Source organism: Phaethon aethereus (genome assembly GCF_964289735.1).
Source record: "Phaethon aethereus genome assembly, chromosome: 2".
NCBI lineage: Eukaryota > Metazoa > Chordata > Aves > Phaethontiformes > Phaethontidae > Phaethon > Phaethon aethereus.
In genome coordinates this window covers 135,747,859-135,769,701 of record NC_138582.1, presented here as the reverse complement: position 1 = coordinate 135,769,701, position 21,843 = coordinate 135,747,859, and the positions used below count along the sequence as shown (strand labels likewise).

At 40.6% G+C, this 21,843-nt stretch overlaps 1 protein-coding gene across 2 annotated transcripts in view; it reads right to left on the bottom strand.

Moving 5' to 3' along the window:
* IGF2BP3 (insulin like growth factor 2 mRNA binding protein 3) overlaps window positions 1–21,843 on the bottom strand; it is a 119,384-nt gene that overhangs the window by 85,052 nt on the left and 12,489 nt on the right. For both annotated transcript variants that reach the window (XM_081996661.1, XM_081996662.1), the window contains exon 3: window positions 7,725–7,773. In XM_081996661.1, coding sequence (XP_081852787.1) covers window positions 7,725–7,773 — 49 coding nt within the window. The remainder of the gene's footprint in view (window positions 1–7,724; window positions 7,774–21,843) is intronic.

The window sequence follows — 21,843 nt, the reverse complement described above, 5'->3', positions numbered from 1 at the left end:
CCCAACACCACGTTTCCTGCAGCAGGAGCCCAAAGCCTTCCAATTCCTCTTCTTTCAACTTACCACCTTGGCCACCTGGAGGAAAAAGAGCAACTTTCACACCTCTAAACTGCGCCAGTCAAGCCAGCTCTGACCTGGTGAGTCTTCAGATTTCCTTAAAACAGAATAATAACATTATGTCTAGTTCTTATGGTTGTAAGACCACCTTCCGTATCTTCTAGGCACTTAGCACAGCAGAACCCTGACCTCACTTCTAACTTAAACTACTGCAATACAAGTTTCCTAAACAAAAAAGTTAACTACCGCAAAACTACTTTTCTAAGCCTACAACTATAATAAAAGTACAGCAAAAGTACAGTATCTTCAGTGAGGGCATCTGGGATATTAACTCTTAAATGGGAACAGATGTTTGATAAAAGCATCACTATCAACTACTTTTAGTAAAATCCTGATTTAAGTAAAAAATGCTGTAGTCCAATTCTCAAGGAAAATTGCTTTCCCTGTTAGATTTTTCCCCTTATTTATAACAACTGTAAGATGATTATCAGCACCACTGTAGCCAACACATTGATATGTATAAATCAGTCCAAGTGAGAAATATGATTATAGCATGTTTGTCCAAGGACCTTCACTCCCACACCCTGTATTTTAAACACCTGCAAAAGGTGTTTATTAGCTCACATATACCTGTAAATATCACCCCCTATAATTAAGCCAGACAATTAAAATCCCAACATAAGCCAGTATGTTGTCTTAAGTGCAAAATTGGGTGGTCTGCCACAGACATGGTCGCTTTCCTGTATCAGATTGCCTCACCTGCTGCTAAGCCCAGCTAGACAATGGGAAATATGCGCGGCTCAGGCAAAACAGTTAGTTCAGTGCGTGGGGCTCAGGTCAGCAGAAAGGAAAGAGCATCTTCTCTTTTCCCTTTGGCAGGAGAGGAGCAAAGGCAGCCCCCGTGCTCCCCGGGGTTCCAAGACTAGGAGGAGCAGAGCAGTGCTGCCCAGGGGCTCTGCGTTGCCCCAGGGGCTGCTTTACCCTCTACCCTGTAGTTAGGAATCAAAGTAAGCAGGTGCACACTAACACCTGTTTTAAGTATCAGAACATTTCTGAAAAATTAAGAAATCACAGGTTGTGTGAAGGCACTTAACCTTTGTTTGATGTGCGTAATTCTTTAGAGAGCTCACCAGTTTCTCATTATACCAGAATTAACAGCTTATGTGTTGGGGGTGGGATCTTTCTTCAGGAGGCTTCTGACACTGTCCCCTACGACAGACTCATGAGGTAAACCCAGCCAACAGTACAACAGCACACGAGAAGCTGACCTTGTGGTCATGCCAAGTCACAGCCATTACCAGCCTGCTGCCAAACTAGAGACCTCTATTTCACAGGGTTTGCAGGGACCACCACACCTAGTGTTGCATCGGGTTTGTGTTTATTAAATTTGAAGAGAGCACAAGGCTGAAACGGAGTGCAAACGTACCAGAGGACAAGATAAGAGCTCAAAGCAACCCTAAACTACAGAAACTACACTGGAGAAGCCTCATGGGACATTCCCAGGTGAGAGACTTAAGAACAATCAATTGCCTAGAATTAAGAGTCCTGAGAAGAGATTGAAAGAACTTAAAGTCTCTCCTTAACCCTCCTTAAACATCACAGGTCTTCAAATATGTAAAAGACTGGTGGAGAGAACAGACTAACACGTTCTCCATTATCCTGCTGAGTAGGACTAATAGTAATTGGCAAAAAGTACAGCTTAGTGCCTGATGTAGCGCACTGAGGAGGAAACAGAAAACAAAAATCCCTACTAGAGATTCCCACACCTAGCAGGCAGCAGCAGATAATTTGTGCATGCTTAGCATTCTGCTAGCATTTTTATAGCTACACATTATTTTTACAGCACTACATTAAGTTAGGATTCTTGGAGAAGGCTTGAGGTGAAAGATCATATTTCAGTACATTTTAAGCCTCTTTGCTGTTGATTCATCTTTCTTCCAGAATTCTTTTCATTGTAGCTCAGCTCATTCCTGCATCTCTCTCTCACAACTTGCTTTATAAGAAATATCTGCTTTGTATAATCCTAATTTATTCTTAATTGCAATGGTTTCATGTTTTTCTTTTCCTCTCTTAAAACCTGCAAGTTCCCCACCTGTCCTCTTAATATCCTTGGTGTTCTAGAATAAGCTGCACCATAAGCAGGCACCATTCAGCAAGATGAGTTTTTACATTGCATCTCTAGATTAAAAAAACTAAACCAAAACAACGAACAGCAAGCAACCCACCCCACACATCTTAGCTGTTTCAATCGAAGAAGTGGCAAGCTACTACAGATCCTCAGGACAAACAGCTACGTGCACTGTGAGAGGATTTACTAACATTTACTCACAATCAGAATCAGTCTGAATTCTTTTAAATAAACTGCAAGTTGCCTTACAAAATATGCAAATGTATGGATATGGCTCAAACCCTTCTTGCATTGGCAGAAATCTCAATGCAGAACCTGCACTCACATTGCAACCCTGATCCAGAAATCCTTTTCCATTACTACTTCTGCTTGGTGAAATCTAAAACATCAGAGGTCTCAGCATAACTATGAGACTTCATTTTTCATTTCCATGAAAAAGTGAGGAAAAGCAAACCCTGTTGAGTAACATCCTCTTGCCTTTAGAGGAGCTAAATCAGACCTCCCTTCCCACACATTTCTGTCCCCAAAAGCAACCTGCAAGTCTCACAGCAAAGCTAGGAATACACATTCGTAATGTTTTTCTTGCTTTTCTGCTCACTCAACAGGTTCACACTCCACAGGCTTGGCTTTTAGTCTACCTTTTTTGTTATGAAGTTCATCAACACTGTATCTGTTTATCTGCTCCATACAAACCGATAAGGAAATAAGCCCACAGAAGATAAGTGGGAACTCTTCCACAGCTACCTTCCCGCTGAGCCAGCAAGTGCTGCTTCTGGCACCATCTGTGCCCTGAAAGTCTGTTCTCTAGCACTTTATTCACTAAACATGGAAAAAATATTTGGAAAGAAAATCTCTCGAAGCACCTTCTATGCTGAGGAAGCTAGTTTTCAAACGTTTTAAAAGAAAGAATTAAAAAAAAAAAAGGTGTGACATCACATAACAGTTCCTTCTCAGAAGAACTCTGCTTGGATCCCCATTGTGTTGAAGCAAAAACAAACTCTAGGTACTTCAGTTTTAAATCACCACACTAGACCTCCTTCTAGAAGGCACATAATTTTATCTTGCAAACATACTTCCACCGCTGAACACCCACAAGCTAAGTGAGAGATTACTTGCGGTTACAAATTAGGAGTCAAAACAGTATGTTACAGACTGCGGTTCAGGAAAGAAGTAAGAGATCTATTTACTTTTCTGCAGAGGCCATAGAGCCAGGGTGCTTGTTTCCAATGAGAAAGAGATGAGACTGGTATGTGTGGAGAATGGGAGATGGTGGTGTGCCAAATCCTTCACTTGCCGTGATCCTTAGCATCAATCTGGACTTTGTATTTGATGAGTAAGAGAGGAAAGGTGCGAGGGGAGGGAGGGAACAATACCCACCTACTACCACTAAAAAGGTGCACTAATTGTTTGAGGGTTTGCTTCACCAAACTTCATAACAAGTGAAACCAATCTATTTAAAAAATAAAGTCTGATCATGCACATGTCCTTCAAATTACGAAATTGATACACTAACTTCTATATGCACTTTATATGCAAGCAGAATAAAAGGAAGAAGATGTACTCCAGAAGTGATGATGCTTTTATGGAAGATGGGCACTGATCCAGAGTCCTCAAACCCAGACGATCCGGTGAGCGAAGGGGCAAAATGCACATGACCTCCTGGATGAGTAGAGAACATGATCCTGGATAAGCCCCTACCACTCCAGACTCCAATTTCAGTCTGAGGCAAGTCCTAAATTTTCTTAGTTCAGACAGAGATGCTGCCTTCCCTCCACCTCCAGTTTCTCTTAGCTGGGCAAGGAGTACAAGAGTACCCAACCCACAGGTACAGAAACCTGCAGAACCTTGCCAAAATTCTTCTTGTGAAGTTCAAATTAATTACCAGGCAAGTTTTGTACAAACTTAACCTTGAATGCCTTGGAATACATTAGAATTTTATCTTTTACAGCTGCACTTTAAGAGTGAGCTCTTCAGGATAGCAACCTTGTGGTTTTGTTTCATTGCAGTAACTCAGCAGACTATAGCAGGTTATCATCTGCCTTTCTTCCACCCCTTAGCCCTGAATATGGTCTATAAAGGTCTATGGTCTAACTTACCTTCTTTGCTTATACCATGATGGTCTGATAAGTACACAGCAAACTCTTGCATTACCCAGAGGAAACAACTACAAGTGAAATTGCTATGGCTGGTTGTAAGGGTCAGTATTTTGCTCAGTGACTTCAACCTACGTGCAGGAAAAAACTGGCTGGAACATTTTTCTCCAAAAACACAGCCAGAAAAGCAAACAGTTAATCTGAATTTGTGTACTGGGTTTATGAAAAGTCTTATTAATAAATGCTTTTCACTCTGTGGGAAGTAAACAATGGGTATAAACAACCAATCTATATGGAATAACTACGGGTCAAGTGTCCTACCTCACATGAGTCTTCAGGATACCCAGTTGACTGGGGAAGTCAAGGTTTCCTTAACACTAAAGTTCAATGTTTTCTCTCTTCAATGCTTCTAAAGGCACTAGATTTTACTAAATAGATACACATGCCTATTAGAAAGATAAGTAGGTATACCACTGAAACTGTTTCAAGGTTTTCACAGGAAACTCATTTACTCCATCATTTTATGAATCTTAAGAGCCAGCTCCCATCTGCATGGAGAACACACAGCACCTATATCGATGATGGAGCACCTTTCTCAACTAATCCACCACAAAATATTCTCAATTCAGATTAAGCTTCAACTTATTCCCTGAATATTTTTCTGGTTTTGAAAACCAGGAGGCAATACTATTCTCTGGGGTGCTCACGAGTGGGAGCTACTACCAAACTGGGTTACACTTCACACTACAAACAGTTCAGCTACATTCCTGTGGGACCAGCATCCCTATCGTTCTTCCAGACCCGCTTTCTCCAAACCTGAAGAACACTATGGATGCCCTCCCTATTACAAAGAGGTTGGGGGGCGGGGGGGGATTTGTTATAAGCCAAGTCTCTGCTGGGTGTGGATACGCACAGAGACCCTCGCTGGGTCCCAGTCCCACATGGCCCAGGACTTACACGTACCACCATGTGACACACTTGCAACAAGAACAGCCGAAGCACCAAACTGACACGCACACTGACTGCTAAGGGCACACCTGTAGGCTTCCCACGTGAAATGCTTGTTTTCTACAAAGAACAAAATTAAAATAAGCTCTGTTGAAATAACTGTCTTAAGAAAATACTTTTGCAAAGAATGACGAAGTAACCTTCCTAAAAATGGTTACACTAGGGGGAAAGAAAAAAAAAAAAAATCACAAGAACATTGATCTTTCTTTCCATTCTTTTCACATATACCTCACTGTAAAGAGAAAGGTATTGCAGGGCGCTAAGTGTGGTTTGTATTTCAGTATCGAACATACATGAGGTTTGATAGACTGAACTAACCTAGAGATCTCTTTCATCAGTTGTTTTTGGTTTGGTTTTAAGGATTTCACACCCATTAGAAGCAGTCAGTCTTGATTCAAGCAATTAACAAAGGAGTGATGAGGCAAGCAGATTGGCACAAAGGGACTATAAGAAACAATTTAAGTAAAATTGCTCCAGCTGCCACACACCTGCACACACACATACCATCCCCTCAGAAAACATTATGCAAGAACATTGCTTCGATATAAATCCCTCTCTGTATGTATAAACTTTTACTCTCCCCACCAAGCAACTGGTTGGAAGAAAGACTTGTTTTAAAGAGGAATCATCCAAAACTTTCTTACAGACCTCAAAGGAAGTTTTTGCAAGGTCTTTTAGCACCAAAAAAAGATACCAGAGCCCAAGGTAAGCTTGACATAAGACAACTCCCTGAAAAATTTCATCACCAGTTGCTGTATTTTGTTATCAGCAGTCTTTAGAGAACCTATAAAACTTACCTGCTTAGTGCAGAAGTGACAGACCACCAGCAATTTAAAGAAAAACTTCAGGAAGTTTGTGGACAAACCATACTTAGCAAAGCAGCCCTGATGCTGTAAGAGAATGCAGAAGTACTGTAGAAGTTATTTTGGGGCTGCATCCCTTTAAATTCTGTGCCCAGACAAAGGGTCAGGTCTGTGCAAGCAACTTCAGGACATCTAGGTGAGGTTGAGGTGATGTTAATAGGGACAATTTTAATTCTTCCTTGGGAACTTTAGGAAGACAGAGTGTTTTAAAAAGGTGAGGCGGAGGGAACATCTGTCTGAGACCAGATGTCACCACAGAAACTGCAGCAATGGAGACGGAGAGGGAAACAACTTAAAAATCAGGAAGCAGATGGGAAACAGGGTAGATACATGTAGCTATTACTGCTTGTACGTTACAGGTGTGTGGAAGGACGACCAGGTAGAAGCATTTTGAAGTACTCTGCTCAACAGTGCTTACATCCATTTTTATTCACATTTTTTCTGAATCACATGCCTCTGCTCTGATACTCACTGTTCCTACAGAAGATCCTCAGAGGAAGTTTGTACCAAAAAGTAAATTAATCCTCAGTCACCCTCAACCGTTTCTATTACCACTTTTCCCAAAAGCTTGACAAAAAAGCAGTTACAAATTTTAAGTAAAAGGCGTCAGGTGGATACGGTTCAGCTGAGGGGAGCACAAGGTTCGGGAAGTGCAGAGGAATTGCTGGTATGGACAGCACATGCCAGAAGGACCGACTGAAGCAGCGAGAGGTGGTGTGTGCTGATCTCTTACAGAAACCCTGTGGTTGACAGCCGAGGATGGACAGAGCAATGCCTCCTTTTTTTTTTTTTTCCTCCAAAGCTAGGAAGCAATCAGGCAGTGCAAACAAAGAGGTAGGTGCAGATGGGAAGTCAGATCAAACCTGCTCAGAGAAAAACCCTACCAGAGCTTTATCCTCAAACCCTCCACCCTCCAATCTCCCTCAGGCAAAAGGATGACTTACCGCGAGTAGAACGTGAAAACAACATTTTAAAACACATACGTGGTAGAAAAACAGTAAAGAAAACAGGTCTGCTCTCACAGTAGCCCATCTACTGCAAAAATTATAACATTATTTGTGGACTGTAAACAGCAAGTATACAATATGTCAGTGAGAGCCAATAATCGTAATAGCATGAGCAAACAATTTGCCATAATGCCACTGCTATAGAGGAACAGGGGGGGCGGGTGTCAAAGAGAAAGGATCAGCACTAAATTTCCGCTCTTGTAAAGATTTTTGGCAAAGTATTTAAATATTAACTTGTGTTAAGTTTACTGAACTTACACACCAGCAAGGTCCAAAATGGCAAGCTTTCAGACAAGGAGAGTGACTGCATCAGGAAGTCAGCGTTCACCAAGGAATCCATTTCAACATTTTTTATGGTTAACTCGGAGAGCAGAAATGAAGGCAGTTATCTGAATTGCTTAGAAGGCTCTATTGTTCCCTCTTTCCAAAGGATTTTTCCCCAGAACAGAATGGGTGGTGTGTGTAAAGCAAGTGAAAGGTTGGGGGAAGGGGAAAAGTCTCGTGGATAAAGAGAGAAACAGAAACACAGTTTTAAGCACAGATATCAATTTTTAAAGTAACTTCCTACCTCCCACTGCAAGTGAGGCGGGATATTTCTGATCTGAAGCTTCCGACTCCTGCAGATAAATTAAAGAAAATAGTTTAAAAAAAAAAAACAGAAAGAAAACATTATTGCAAGATAGACTATACATAGCAGTGTCCGCATTTAAGCGTCTGTCATACTAAGAGGGGCAAAACCAAATACACAACTCAAAAAACCCAACAGATCGCTGCGGGGGAATGTCAGGTCAAAACCATTTCAAGTCCAAAGAGCTGTTACAGAAATACTTGTTACACATTTGACAGCTACTACATTTCATAAAGTCTCCACTTTTCTTGAAGACTATTTCTATTTCAGCTTTAAGGCCTTCAGTATCTTACTCTCTCTGTTATAAATGACTGTGATAATCCAATGTATTTGTGCTGGGTTCCCCTCCACACACTTTAATATAAGTATTTTATTTTTTTTTAATTCACCAAAGCTACTTCAGGATTCTACATCTCTTCAAGGAAGAGAATATAAATTTGAATACATTTGCTTTGATATTAAGCTTTTCATTAGCCTAACAACAGACTATATTCTAAGATTTATATGGCTGACATTCTTCACCTCTGATCAGAAGGAGGGGGTAAGAATCAGTATATTCAGTGTATTTACACCCCAAATTTACATCAGTTTTCGCTTATCTAGTAAACAAAACATTCACTTTGAAGTGCTATTGCAAAGCCTGGCAGTGTGCTGGCTGCCTCCACAGCCAAGTCCTTTGTCTCTTCCCTTCCCCCAAAGTGAGAGAACAAATAAATGCCAGGGATGCCATAAAACCCTTGGGATTTACAAGAATGTGTAGCTTAACACAGTTTCAGCTGGGCTCAGGTAGAGCATACGCTGGTGGGGTCCGCCTGGCTAGCCTGGGAAGGTCTGGGGAAGGGAGAGGGGACAACACACAGCAGTCTAGCTTAGAAGGTCTTAACTACATTTTGGTTCACCAAAGCAGCTGAAATAAGTGTCTTGCGTTCAAACATGCAGTTTTACTTAGTGTTTTAATTGCTCAATACTGACCTCTCACAGAAAAACGCTTCACGTTTTAAAGGACTTGTTGTAACAGAATAGAAGTTTGTTAAACTTATACAGGCCAGTAAAAATCTTGCACCAAGACAAGTTTTAGAGATGTTCCCGTTTAGCAATAAAATCGAAAGCTTTCATTTCCCTCCTCAGATCCTTTCAAAATACACTCCTTTCCTTACCACCACCCACCCACCCAGGCCTGCAGTGAGTGTTTTAGGTCTCGAAATGCTCTTCTCGGCAGGCTTTGTTCGGGGCACAGCCAGAGCTCACGGCGCAAAGCCACCTTGCCCAAACTTCTCCTGACGTGGAGGTGTCACCCCCAACGTTACGGCAACCATGAGATCAAGCGACAAGCTCTCTTTCTCCAGAAAAGATGAACAGGTCTCAGTTGTGCAGCATTTCTCAGCTGTTTTCACTCCCTCTCAAGCAAGAGCATTCGATCATATAAATAGGTGAGGAAGGGAGAACGAAAACCCAAACCGTACACAACCCCGTTTAAGTTTTCGTTTCCAATAAAGCAAAGAGTCAGGAGCTGCTTCACTGTAATGGGGTGGGGGGAAATTTCCCTGAAGTCTTCAAAGATTTCCTGAAACTGTAATCTCAGCTAGCAATACTGCTACAAAAACAATCACCCTAAAGTAGTGATATACTGCTCTGAAATATCAAAATAATCTCACACGGCAACTCGAAGCTTGAAAGTTGGGTCCTAAAGTAGAAGATAAAAGGGGATGTTCATTCAACATTAAAAATACTGGGAAATTTTAATGCAGAAAAATCCCAAGCCACAAAATTGGCAGCCAATACGCAATTCAATGCGTCTCAAACTCTGTCGTGCCATTAATCTCTCACGCTTATAGATTCAGATTAAAATTCATGAGTTTCGTAGCAAGGAGTGCCACTCGCCGAAGGATCCGAGCACACAACAGCCCAGCCAGCTCACCAACAACAGGTCTCCCCCCAGCTCCACGCCAAGTAAAGCGGCAAACGCTCGCGCTGAGCTGTGCGCATCCAGTGGCGAGGAGGAGGAGGGCAAAGTCCTTTCCAGATGCACTTACACAAGTTTCACACACACAACTGCCACCTCACATTTAACTTCAGAAGGAAAACCTATTTATTTTAAGACCTCCTTTACTGACCGACACCTGAAAGATGGGCACACACAAAAACGGCAAACTCTACATTTACTCAACAATAAAGGACAGAACACAAGGTTGGGGGCTTATTTTTTCCTTCCCACATGGCTTCGAGGGACTGAAAAGTTTATGCAATTTAAAATTTTGCCAACCAACATTTGTAGCACAAAAAATAACTTCAGTATCCTGAAAGGGAGGAGGAAGGGAGAGGAGCAAGGAAGAAATGCCACTTTAAAATTATCAGTTCCTCTACCACATTCAGAAAGAGCCAAAGGAAATGGCAAGCCAAGTACAAAACGGGTACAGCCCCGCTGTGCACCTCAATTTATGGCAATAGTGAGACACCTATTGTACAAAACTGAAAGGTCACTTCAAAAATACAAGACCAGCTATATGAACCATTCAATTTAAAACTATTTACACCTTCATCAGTTGCTTGGCTGCACTGCAAGTAATTTTAACTTGCCACCCACTGCACAAGTTTGAAGCCTGGTGTGATTGATGCATGTGAAAATTTAATTTTGTTTATATTATTGCTGTATCACAATTAGAAATAGGAAAAAAAATAATAAAGCTTTGCATGGCCAAGAGAGGAATCACACAGAACAAGTGTAAGGTAAAATATCACGAGGACCATTGAGACTTCTCCATTCCAGTTACTATCAGCTCCTACCAAAAAAAAAAAAAAAATCTAAAGATATTTCTTGAAATTACCTAAAAATACACAAAGCTTGTAACCCCTTTCCCTCTCCGTCCTTCTCCCCACACAGTAAGAAAAGATAGAAATGACAGAGGTGTTTCTGTGTCCCCAGGACCAGGGCGAGCACTGAACGAGCAGCGAGCAGACAGAGACCGACCCCCCCCGGCTGCGATAACCTGCACAGCTCCTGCTCGGAGAGGTCTCTGCGCCGGCCGCCTCCTGCGCCCTGGCAGCCCCGTACGACTCCGCGCTGCAGGGCGGCATTAGCGATCTGCCGTCGCCTCCGCATGCACAGGAGCCCACGCAGAATCAGCTCTCCGCTGCCTCAAGAAAAATCCCGAACCAAATGCAAGCGTATGGCAAAGCGTAAAGGACAAAGCTGGGTCTGACCGAATTTACCGGAGCGGCAGCAGCTTCCCCGAGGATGGGTTCCGACTTCAGAAAGCAGGCTTTTGCACGAGGACAAAACTCAACACAATAGGCGGGGAAAGGAAAGAGAAAAATATGGGAGCATCTTCCTGGAAATGCTCTCCCCTCTCAGCCATCAGCTCTTTTAGGGTGCTTTCCATCTCCCTCATAACCCTATTTTCTTCAAAGTACAGTATATGCAAAGCTCCTATAGCTATCACATCCCAAGCAGCATAAACCCACAGAGGGTTTTGTTTTATTTTGTTTTGAAATAGTCTTAAGTTTTGTTACTTCACAATTACTTGCAGTCATACCAGGTGTGTAAGACAGGAAATAGTCCTTTCAAATTCCATGAAGGTGTTTTATTATAACAGTTTTATTTAATATATAGTTCACCAAGTCATAATGAACCCTTAGTAAAACATTGCCAGCATCTCTCAATGTGACTCATAAGACTTCTGTATGCACTTTTTCCAGTTCAAGCAGATTTCTTAATTCATTTCTTCCATTCTAAATAAGCATTGCAAATAGACATCAACTAAAAAAAAAAAAAGGCTGGGCAAATTATGTTTTTGAAAGCTACCTATAATTCACAGCATCGAACGGGTATTCCCACTTGCTTCTGTTTTTCAAAGACACTCAAAACACATTTTATTGGCTAAGAAGAAAACAGATTTCTCTGGTTTCTGTATAAGGTTAGCCCATAAGAAATTATTTGGCAATAATTTACTTTTCCTGAGAAGAATCGCACGCATTCTAATTTTTCTTTTCAGGTATTATGCAGGTAACTGGATTCCAGTTACTTCAAGCCACTGCTGGTGACCATACATCAACGTATTTATTCTGGGGATGTTGAGACATGGAGCCTTGTGTTTGGGGGACATGAATAACCCTGCAACACTGAAAGCAGGTGAAACAAAAAGACACCCTTGCGCTCCTTCACAAGGAAAGCAGCGTATTTGTGCTCCGTGTGTGCAGAGACGGAAAGGGTGAAGTACCATAAAGATGGATAATTCAGTGATCTCTCAAGGGGTAATCTCTCACATGGAAATACAGAGAGCACACATACAGGGGCACCTAGTGCTCCTGACCCACAAGAGCCCTCCACACACACAAAACAATACTAAAGATGTCTTGGGGAAAATGTGGAGGGAGGATGGGAAAAAGAAAACCCAGCATTCTCTTCCTTTTACATGTATGCTTTCCTTCACTCTCTGCCCTGTTTTGGCTTTGTTTTGGTTTGTTTTGGTTTTTTTTTTTTTTCAACCTATCAAAATCCTCTTCAGTTACAAAGGTCTTGAAAAGTGTCCATTTTTGCATCCCTGTGTTAGAGAAGATCTCACTATACATTCTCACTGATACAATCTCACTGTATGCTTTATGCAACATTTAGCAAAGGCAAGTCATGTAAGTCATGTAAGACCTGCACCTCCCCTTAAGGGACAATAATTTTAAAAAACAGAAGATAGACAATTTTAAAAAAAAAGAAAAATAAAGTGTCATGCTTTTGCTCACAGTCCTGATTTTTTAGTATCTCATGGTGTATCTCATAGGTGTGTCAAAGTTTGATTGTTTCAGAGGGGAGCATACACACAAGTATTGAAGTGACTGCACTTCCACACTGTCATTGTGCCCACACTCTTACCAGACCCTTCTCACCATCCTCCCCCCTTCCACCCCGAGACCTCTTGCCTCCTGTTCCTTAATTCCCATTTCTCAATACTCCCTTATTTCAGCAGCAGTATGAGCTACACACAACATTAATGTCTTAAACCCGCACAGCGCAAACCTATTCTTTTTAAACAAGAGCCTACAGAAAACAAGAATTAAAACAGTTTGAAAGGAGATCAAGTGAACATCAACAATGTTAGTCCATTCAATTGTTTGAACTCAATACCTATGGGATAGAAAGTAAATGGTCTACCTTTTCCACTCAACATGGAAAGAGCAAGCACTTGCTCAGTTCATCCGTTCTAGGTAGGCACTGCTATACTGGTTACCTGGAAGAAGTCTTGGCACCTCACACCAACAGCACAGATGCAGAGTATGCCAACACCCATCAGCACCGAATGCCGCTACTCCCCAGCGCTGCCTCCGAGCTCATGGTCCCCCGGCTCCGACAGCTACGTGTGATGCCCCCGAAAACCCAGACTCACTCACCAGAACAACCCTTTTTCTTCCCGAGCCCCAACGAGCAGCACGAACACAAAGACCGTCATTTCTCAAGCTTACTTCACTGATAACACAAACTTAACATAGACAGCTGGATACTGGATAAGAAATGCTAAAAAAAGAAATGCCGAAACCAAAACACCATGCAAGAAAAAAAACCACGATGGACCGTGGCTAATGCCATATGGTAAGAAACAACTTCTGTGTACACAGTCCCAACATGAACAGCCATAGAAACAAAGGTAGTGACTCCTATAGCCAAATGGAAAACTGCTGGTAACCAACTGAATTTATGGGGGAAGGGGAAGAGGTGCCTTACTGTTTACTCTGCAGCCAGCAAAATAAAAACAAGCAAGAAAAACCCAACACAGAAAGCTACACCCCCCACACAGATTTTATTAGTTTCTTCCCCCTCAGGTTGCTTCAAGTAGCTGATGCTTGATCACAACAGAGTGAATCAGTGTTTTCAATGCTCTTCTGGTGGAGGGGAAAAAAAAAAAAAGCAGGTTTACAGGACAAAATAAAAATCCTTAACACTCAATTCATATTAGTGAGGGAGAAAGAAGCAGTTTTTTAGTTACAAGGGGGGCAGAGGGAGGGGTCTCCTTATTTTCTTCATGGCACCTGTAGGTGATGATACAGATTAAGCCACTGGAATGGCTTGTCCTGTAAGAGGTGCTGCAGTCTCTGCCTGCCTCCTGACTTCACGCTGAAACTCCATGGGTTTAAGCACGGGTTTAAGGTTTTTCAGTCTGAGTTCTTCACATTTGATTCCTGAAAGCACCTAACTAACAGTAGTAAGTCCATCCAAATAAAGCTTATTGAATGTGCATTCTAAGCCACCTTTTTATATGTATAAAATTATATATGTATATGCACACACAATTATATATCTCAATTTGCTTGTTCCTAAGAAGTAGCTCTGGTAAATACAAAAGCAAAGGGTCACACTCCCTGCCTAAAAAGAAGGTATACTGAATTTCTGTTAAAAACCCACTCAGGTTCAGTAAAGTGACAGAGTTTTTTATATCACTTCCATTAAAAGGTAATTAATTTCTACTGTATATTACAAGGCACACTGATGACACAGTTACTGTATTGTATCAAATCAAACCATTAGCTTGTGAACCAGAAAGTTCATCTTGATGCCTTACAGTTACCTACAGAAGAAAGGCAAATGATTTCAAATACTGACTTGTTAACAAACATCACCACTTTTTTTTTTTTTTAAGCACACTGATCTGGACAGAAGAATACTTGAAGAGGAAACGTTATTGCTCCAATTTCAGATCCAATTCAGCAATTCAAGCAGACAAAGCTTACCTAAGGCACAGGCGAACTGCAGTAATACTTCCCTTTGTGTTGCCTCATTATTTAATCCCAGACCTGGATTTAAAAGCACTCTGTACTACGACTCAGAATAAGGATTTTCCATAAAATTTAGACAACGAAAATTTTTTCTCAAAGCTCGTGCAAGACATAATGGTTGGCTCCTAACCGCACTTTTCCCCTTTCATCTTGCAGATACAACTCAAAGCAGACGCTTCGGAGAGGTGTGTTACCTCAGCATTCAAGATGAAAATCTGGCTCTTGGACTACCTCGCAGACCCCTCCGTGCTGACGGTCAAATTTTCGACCATGGAAACACTGGATTTGCTTACTACTTTCCACCAGGCCAAACGGTCAGAAAGCCACCCGTGGGGCCAGCACACCATGCAGCTCTCCACTCTCTAAAGCCACCAGCCAAACGAGCAGGCACAGGGCTGTGCTCTCATTGCGGGATAAACTCAAATACTCCGAAAGAGGCTGGATATGACGGCTCAAGAAGCACAACTGGTAGATTTATATTGGCACATTCAAGTTCCATCGTACAAAATAGGTAAATCAGGCAATGTAAGCCTGACTGTCGTTCTTAGGTTGACGTAGATTAGCCAGAGAGTAGGCTTTCACCTACCACCATTTGCTTCAGGATTTCAGTTCGACAGTTCTTCATGTCACTAATTAGACTAAAAGCTTATATTCATTATTTGTAAATTCCCATGAGTGGCCCATAAAGACATTTTAAAAAGAAAATTCTAAAGATTCTGCCATTACCATATTAATGCTGAATTTCTCATTTAAAAAACAACTTTCATTTTCCAGGTGTTGTTAATGAGAGAAGGCTGTTAAGATTTTTTTAATTAAAGAATTAAGCACCACTTTAAATTTAACAGGAAGTTCCAGTATCCTTTAGGAAAATGGACTTTCATCTACTCTTGCGACTTCTGATGTTTCAGGCCTTTTCTTTCCCCTCCGCCATCCCACCCCCCCCCAACCCTTTAGGAGAAACTGGAAGGGGTTTTCTTGTTTGGGTTGGGTTTTTTTTCCTCCTGTCTGTTTAGGGGGGAAGAGTTTAGGTTTTTTTGTGGGTGAGTTTTTTTTAAAGCCACAGTTTCTCTTTCCCTCCTCCTCAGAACAGGGGTCTGTATCCCTCAAATAATTGTACTACTGAGCTGATTTTGTTGACCAGACATTTTAGAGCTATGGTCACTTGCCATTTATTCTCCCACCTCACCACTAACTTGCAATTAACTGGGATGTGGATAACGGTGAAAACACTCAGGAGGTATATGAAGGACTGAAAATAGCATTTTTAAATGCAAAAGTACTTCTAAACATACCAAAAAAAAAGGTTTATTTAAAATCTTAACCAGTATGAACTAGTAATCTCCTAATGACAGGACACAATGCTCATCTTTTATCTTTCTCCTCCCCACCCCTCCTTTCCTTCAGCCACCAAAATAGCTACAGGCTTCTTCTCTCCTCTCACCTGTTTTCCTAGTGCCCACAGGGGTTGCTAGTTGAAGCAGTCAATATTTCCATTACAGACTAACTGAGAAGTTTTACCTCAGCTGTAAGCAGCAGCTCTAGGCTGAAACTTGCATATGATGTCCCTGCAACACCAAGCTACGGGCTGGGGAGCTCTAGGTAGGGCAACAAAAAGAAGATTTTTTTTTTTTTTTTTTAATTGTCAGTAAATTCTGCTCCTTTTAAAGAGCTCAAGGAATAGAAAAGAAAAACTATGCAGGATACTTCAATGTCATTTCTGAAGAAAAAAAAAAGAGTATCAGGACTTGAATAATTAAAAAAGCCAACAAGATACTGTGTTCCACAAAGCAGCTGCTGGATATACCCTCACATTGCTTTTATTTTGCATGTCTTCTCTACTACTGTCACTTACTCTACCGAAGTTTGCACATCACTTAGAAACCCAATGGAAATAAGTGACACAGATATCCCGTACAATGTAAAAGTTCTGGCAAATTTTTTCTTTTGGTACGGCGAGGTATGGCACATGATTAGGTCTTGTTCACCCTTCTCAGACTGGAATATCTAAATAAATTTAGCAGTGTTCATGGACAAACTCAATAGCCATCACGCTGCCGAAACCAACTTGCTCAACCATGAGCCTGTCTTTGCAGAGAAGATCGGAAACACTTCCCGGATTCCTACGCCACAGGTATAGGCAGGGACTCTAACCCATTTTGGTCTTTCAGGTCAGACTCAAGTGAAACTAAGGTGGTTCATACCCAGTTTAAATTCACTGCATGCTCCAGATTAACCAGCCAAATTTGGTTCTGGTTTGAAGGGAAGCAAAATAGCAAGAGTTGTTCTGCCTATACACTTACAGCAGGTAATTGCAAGACCTCTGCTACATGAGCTCAGAGAGCAGGGAGCCTCTATTTGCTACTTTTTTTGCTATTAAATACCCAATTTAAACTTTTCAGGCTGAGAACAAGCTACTTTAGAGCTTAAACTGAGGGAGGTGTTCGGGTAATTCAGGGACTCATCCCAGCACATCCTTCTCCGCTGCCTGGCTCTTTCACCCCACACACAGACTTTTTAAAGAAAACCCCGTTCTCTGCCTCTCAGGCTGCTTTACCAAAAAAAAAAAAAAAGCACCAGACACAAATTGATGTCCAATTCATAAAATGATCTCAGTAAACAAAGGTTCCTGTGGGGTCTGGGAAATGGAAACACACTGAAACACTCCTGCTGCTGAAAGCACCACCTAACTTCAAAAAAGCTTACGCACTATAACTAGAATAAACAAAAAATCTTGCTTATTCTGATTTTAAGTGTATATACAAACCTCAGCTAACAGACAGGCTCAGTAGCGTTTTCAAGTCTCTTCCATGATATAAAAGGATATTAACAAGGGCAAACGACTCAATTTGGCAACTGTGTATATAATAATATCTAAAAACAGGGGTAAAGTCCTAGTGCTTAAAGGAACAAAATAAACTAAAAGCAGAGTTAGCAAGAGTACAGACTAGATCAACACTTTCAAATGCACAGCTACATGTTTCAGGTTCTTTCCAGTGTTTAAAACCACTTTTAAAGAATATAGTGCCAGCGCATGTGTACATGCACATGCATGCACAGCTTCCACTCTGCATCCATTCTGGCCGAAACTTCCATTTATATTACTTTTATATTACTTTCTTCATAAATACGTATATTACTCAACTTTGCGAGAGAACAGCTTTATACTGACATGATAATTGAGCATTCAAGAGCTATACTACGCTCATCATCTGATGTTCCAGCAAAGCCTGACAAAGACCTGCAGTTAGCCTGCTCACGTGGCTAAGGGGTTTTTTTTTAATTAAAAAAAGGAAGAAAAAAGAATCTATTCCCTCATTGCAACTTATACCCTTCAATCTCAAGACAAACCAAGAAAAGTTTAAAAAGCACTGGCAAGACAAATAACTTCTTTTAAACCTTCTAGATTAGGTAGAATTAATACTTCAGTAAAGTTTACTGTACATTTCCTATTATTTTTGCTTTAAAATAAGTTCTTCCATCTCAAAGGATTCAGTACAATAACCCTTATTCACACAAGTGAAAAGTTAAAAAAAACAGAAACTTTTAAAGTATGAGCTGCACACAATAACTAAAACACCGCACAGATACCAATTCTCACTTTGATGCCCTAGTAATGATTTTACTAGTACACTTTGTTGAACTAGTTTAATACCAACAATAAGAAATAGCACTCAAGTGCTGGACCTTATTAATGGCAATTCCACATGGCCTTAAACCGATTAAATTACCTAAAGCAGACGAGATACACCACCTCTACCAGAGGAGTGCTAGAATGTGTGGATTGTGCACTATGACGACCAAATATTTTTCTTTCCTTTCTCCTCATAGAATAGTTTGGGTTGGAAGGGACCACTAGAGGTTATCTAGTCCAACACCCCTGCAATGAGCAGGGACATCTTGCCCTGTCAAAACCCAGAAGTCATAGGAAGTGACCACTCAGCTGTTTGGCTTTGTCATTTTTATGCTGCATGTAACCAGATGCAGAATTTAAAAAAAAAAAAAAAAAACAAAATAAAACACAAACACACAAAAACACATGCCATTGCTTTTTCTATACTTAAATCACTAGCAAAGAGAAACAAGTTAGGCTTATAGCTTTCAGACATTATTGTCCTTTCTTTTAAGTAATTTTCTCTGAGGAGTTCTCCCCAAAAAATGATCCTATTCAATTACACAAGAATTGTGTAGACAGAACAGCACCAAATAAAATTATTTCATAGCTGTACTTAGAGCAAAAAGTTACATATTATTTAGAACAACTGCATCGTCTCCCTTAAAATTTATACACTCAAAGTGTACAATGCACCATCATTCAGTTGGGATGTAGAGCTAAATAATATACACACTTTGCACACATACACAGTATTTTTTACATTAAATTTTGGTCTAAAGACAAGTTACTAGAAAAAATGTAACTTTTTGATTAACATGTTTTAAGAAGTTAAATTTATGAAGTAGTAACAACGATGCCAAGTTTTCTATTGTCTACAAAGCTTATTTTCTCCTTTCTTTATAGGCTAATAATTTTGGTCAGGGTAAGTACATCTACACTAGTAAATACACATTCACATTAAATATTTTGTACTGGCAGAGTAAAAGCATCACAGCTTGTGCATAAAGAATCTTCTGCAATTTTTTGTATTTACTTAATAGAAATATTGTTAATTCTGTCTTTCATTAAACTTCATTTTTAAGAATTACCAGAACAATTTTCTGTGCTTTTGTCACAGCAGCCTTGATTAGTGCACACAGGCTTACATAGTATAATATATGAAGGCAATCCCTGAGCTTTCATACCAGGCCTTGATGAAAGCCTTAGAGTATCATCTCATTCTGTTCAACTGAAAAAGTCAACAACTAAAATTCACTTGCCAACAAATTTTGCAATATTTCAATTTTACAATTTCTTTCAAATGCAAGTTACGTTGCAAAATCTCTTGTAAGAGGTGTATTTTCTTTAGTAACCTTTACAGTTAATATTAAATAATTTCCCCCTGTTTTCATAATACTATAAAAACACAGCCACGACATTAAGAAGTGGCATATAAAGCAATTATAGGATAGTCACTATCACTTTTTAAATAATTCCATTATTTTTCACAGAAAACATAGAATATAGTACATGTTTTGAGGATGAAGATCACAGCGAGCATTTACTTTTTCATTGTCACTGTATGATCAAAGAACAAAAATTAAAGTTTACATTTCTGCACTGAAAACAGCACTCTTTACATAGGGTAGCATTTAATATTTACACTATTTTAGTCCACTTTGTATTAAACTGAGCAAAATTGTAAATTTGGATCAGTTATTTTCAAAGCGGAGAAAAGGCTTATATCATGCTACAGCTAAGCAGTTAATAAGTATAATTTACAAGCTAATCATCATTTATATCAAGGTTATTTGCATTTGGTAACTTGCAGTTTTCAAATTGTTCTGATTTTGGCTAGGATAGAGTTGATTTTCTTCATAGTAGCTAGTATGTGGCTATGGTTTGGATTTGTGCTGAAAGCAGTGTTGATAACACAGGGATGTTTTTGCTATTGCTGAGCAGTGCTGACACAGAGTCAAGGCCTTTTCTGCTTCTCACCCCACCCCACCCGCGAGGAGGCTGGGGGTGCACAAAAAGTTGGGAGAGGACACAGTTGGGACAGCTGATCCCAACTGACCAAAGGGATATTCCATACCATATGATGTCATGCTCAGCATATAAAGCTGGGGAAGAAGAAGGAAGGGGGGACATTCAGAGTGATGGCATTTGGCTTCCCAAAAAACCACCACGTGTGATGGAGCCCTGCTTCCCTGGAGCTGGCTGAACACCTGCCTGCCCATGGGAAGTGGTGAATGAATTCCCTGTTTTGCTTTGCTTGTGTGCACGGCTTTTGCTTTACCTATTAAACTGTCTTTATCTCAACCCATGAGTTTTCTCACTTTTATTCTTTCAATTCTCTCTCCTGTCCCACCGTGGGGGAGTGAGCGAGCGGCTGCGTGGGGCTTGGTCGCCAGCTGAGCTTAAACCACGACAAAATGTACAGCATTTTGCTAGATATTTAAATTAAGATTAGGAACTAAGTTCATGTGAGTGACAATGATAATTTTGACCAAGTTTAATAAATTATTTAACAGTTAATTACTTCAAATTTAGTTTGTATACAGATGTGCATACCAAGACAGTAATTACTATCTTCTTTTTACAATCATACAGTACTGATTTGCTAACAGAGATACCTAAATTAGGTGGTACCTGCCCCCACTAGTAGATCAAGTTGCTTTTACTTGACAGCATAGCTTAGTTTATATATGCCTTTCAAAGCTTTGAAATTCAACTGTTCCATCTGCATATAGCCATGCCCAACAATCGAGGACTTAAGAACTATTTTAAAGAAATGAAAAGCAGGAGAAAGCTCAAAATACCAAATAAAAAAAAAAAATCAGCATAAGGAAGACCATGATGTTCTAAGATAAATATTCAACCACTGAAAGAAATCATCAATCTTGAGGAGTTACTGATCGTTTTCTGCTAACGCTACTCTTTGTAGATCTTCTTCATTCATCCCCCCACACCATCACCCCCAAATAATTCAGCTCGTTTCAAACTATGCTGGCACCAGCTTCGTGCCTAGTACTGGACGACACAATGAGACAACTACCAGTAACAACCAGAACTGGAGCTACCAAAAGCCTCAAAACAAAGCAATCGCTCCCTCCCTCTCCTCCCCCAAACCTCAAAGACATGCTTTAATAGTTTGTAACCACATGCACGTTATCCACAGAGTGCAAGGAAAGTTCACAGAGCTGGATGTTAAAGGGAAAAGAAACAGGTCAGGGCACCTGCTCAGCCCCCCGGAGCAGGCAAAGCTCTCCTCATCTGGCCCAGGTCTCATCAGGCGGGACACACACCCCAGCCATCCCCAGAAAACTATCACTGCTCAGACACCATTTCTTCCACAGGAACTTGCAGGGCTTCATTGTGGTGAAACATGACTAAGTTTTGGACAGACTTTTCCATGCCTTGCCTTTCCCCCCCACCCTCCTTTTTTTTTTTTTTTTTTAAAGGGTACCACCCAAAAATGATACACCCAGTGACAGAAGTCAAAACTACGTCAAAAAGCAGCTTTCAGGAATACAGAACCACATGTGATTTCCACCAACACCCTATAGCTAAAAAGTTAAGATAGCTTGAACTGTTATTTGAAAAGCCATTTTGAGGAGCTGCAGTACAAATCACAGCACTGCTATACAGCAGGAGACTGACGTAACCACACGTGCAATGCTGGATCTGTACAGCCGTTCATGCCTT